The sequence below is a fragment of the Nannospalax galili genome, unplaced genomic scaffold (genome assembly GCF_000622305.1).
Source record: "Nannospalax galili isolate Female #2095 unplaced genomic scaffold, S.galili_v1.0 C49419474, whole genome shotgun sequence".
NCBI lineage: Eukaryota > Metazoa > Chordata > Mammalia > Rodentia > Spalacidae > Nannospalax > Nannospalax galili.
The window spans coordinates 1-1,997 of record NW_008479559.1 but is presented as its reverse complement, the minus strand read 5'-3'; the positions used below and the strand labels follow the sequence as shown (position 1 = coordinate 1,997).

General features: G+C 42.8%; 1 protein-coding gene across 1 annotated transcript; it reads left to right on the top strand.

The window, feature by feature from the left end:
- The first annotated feature begins 379 nt into the window (after nucleotides 1-379).
- LOC103728499 (epidermal growth factor receptor-like) lies at nucleotides 380-1,962 on the top strand. The gene is made up of 3 exons (XM_008826495.3): nucleotides 380-509; nucleotides 1,175-1,342; nucleotides 1,438-1,962. Exons 1-3 carry the CDS (start codon nucleotides 417-419, stop codon nucleotides 1,504-1,506), a joined length of 330 nt encoding a protein of 109 aa, XP_008824717.1. The 5' UTR covers nucleotides 380-416; the 3' UTR covers nucleotides 1,507-1,962.
- Nucleotides 1,963-1,997: the final 35 nt, after the last annotated feature.

Genomic DNA, 1,997 nt, shown 5'->3' with positions numbered 1-1,997 from the left:
AACTGTTGGTAACTCCAGTTCCAGGGGATCCGATGCCTTCTTCTGACCTCCGTGGGTATTGCACAAGACAGGTATACTTATACATATGCAGGCAATACACTCCTACACATAAAATAAAATAAATAATAAAAAAATTGTACAGGGCTGAGGATATAACTTACTTGGTAGAGTGCTTGCATAGCATACACAACCATGGGTTCAATTCCCAACACTAAAAAAAGAAATCTCACCATGGTCTTTAAAAACTAGACAGAGCTAGCTCATGTGCCTAGACTGAAAAGCATATCACAAAAATTAGGTGTCTTCATCATTTATTTTTCTAACAAGATCATATCACAAATGATTTCCTAATGCCACATTTATCATTCCCTCCTGGGTTCTAATTGCTCTTTTTCCTCATTTATTTCCCAGGCTGGATGATAGATGCAGACAGCCGCCCAAAGTTCCGTGAGTTGATTGTTGAATTCTCCAAAATGGCCCGTGACCCCCAGCGCTACCTTGTCATCCAGGTACCAGACTACAATTGGCACTGCCATTGATATGATGCCACCAATGAATACCAAATGCCACTCTGCTCCAGTATGTGCCAACACAGCCTGTGATTCCTAAGTCATGTTACCAAATCCCCTCATGCATTGGAACTGCCTCAGTTAAGGCATAGACTGATTGTGAACTACATGGGGATCGGTGGTAGGTCCCACCTACCCAAGTACAAGTCACCATCTCATGTGAGCTGCCCTACCTGGCCACAGCCTTTTCCTCAGATTCATATGTCACCTCACATTACATTTTGGCTCATTAGTGCCCTGGCTTGATTAAACAGAGAAGCAAGACTTTGGTGTCAGCACACCTGGCTTTAGTCCCTGGCTTTCCACTCACCCGTGTGCCACCTTGTACCTGCCTATCTCTTCACCTAACTTGGAAAGAGCAAAATAGAGCTCATCTGATTTTGTAGTTTTAAATATTCAGTAAAATAGTATATACAAAATACACTGCATAGCATTGTATAGTAGATAATAATAAACCCTGCTGCTTCTTTTCTTTTTCCTCCCTCTTAAATGGGTATGCTTTCAGACATACAAGATTTTTTTGTATATGCTTCATTATTACTCAAAGTACCCATCCATAATGTGGGAAGGGCCCTTTCTAATGACCTCAAAAATCTCTGCACCAGGGGGATGAAAGAATGCATTTGCCAAGCCCTACAGACTCCAATTTTTACCGTGCCCTAATGGATGAAGAGGACATGGAGGACGTGGTTGATGCTGATGAGTACCTCATCCCACAGCAAGGCTTCTTCAACAGCCCGTCCACATCTCGGACTCCCCTCTTAAGTTCTCTGGTATGAAAACTCTCCCCCCGCCCCACATTCACTGGAAATGGGTGAGAATATACAAATGCACTATGAGTAACTACTCTGCTTTTTTGTTTTTTCAGAGTGCAACCAGCAACAATTCCACTGTGGCTTGCATTAATAGAAATGGGGTATGTATGAAAGCTTTCTAAACCAGAATTAAATGACATGCATCACAGCCCTATTACACATGGAAAATGCCCATCTTAACCCAGATCATGTTGCTTTTCCTTCCTGCTTATTTTCCCCCATGTGGTTTTCTTGACTGGAATCATTGTATCCTAAGGCCAAGGATTAGTGATCACATATCACAGGACCATTCAGAGTATGGTTCTATAGACACACAGAATCAACATTACCTGGCAGCTGTTAAAAATGAAGATACTCAGGCCTCCACCAGACCTATGGGCAGGATCTGTGTGGGTGCAGCCCAAAACCAGCATTGGAAGTAGCCGCCAGGTAATGCTGGAGCATGAGAAAGTGCCACGTTCGAGTTTGTACCTATGCAATGCTGCTCTGAAGTTTCTATACCACTGATTGAATTGCTGAATTTTTAAAATTTTTATTTGTAAGCCAGGCATAGTGGTGCACACCTTTAATCCCAGGACTCAGGAGGCAGAGGAAGGTGGATCTCTGTGAGTTC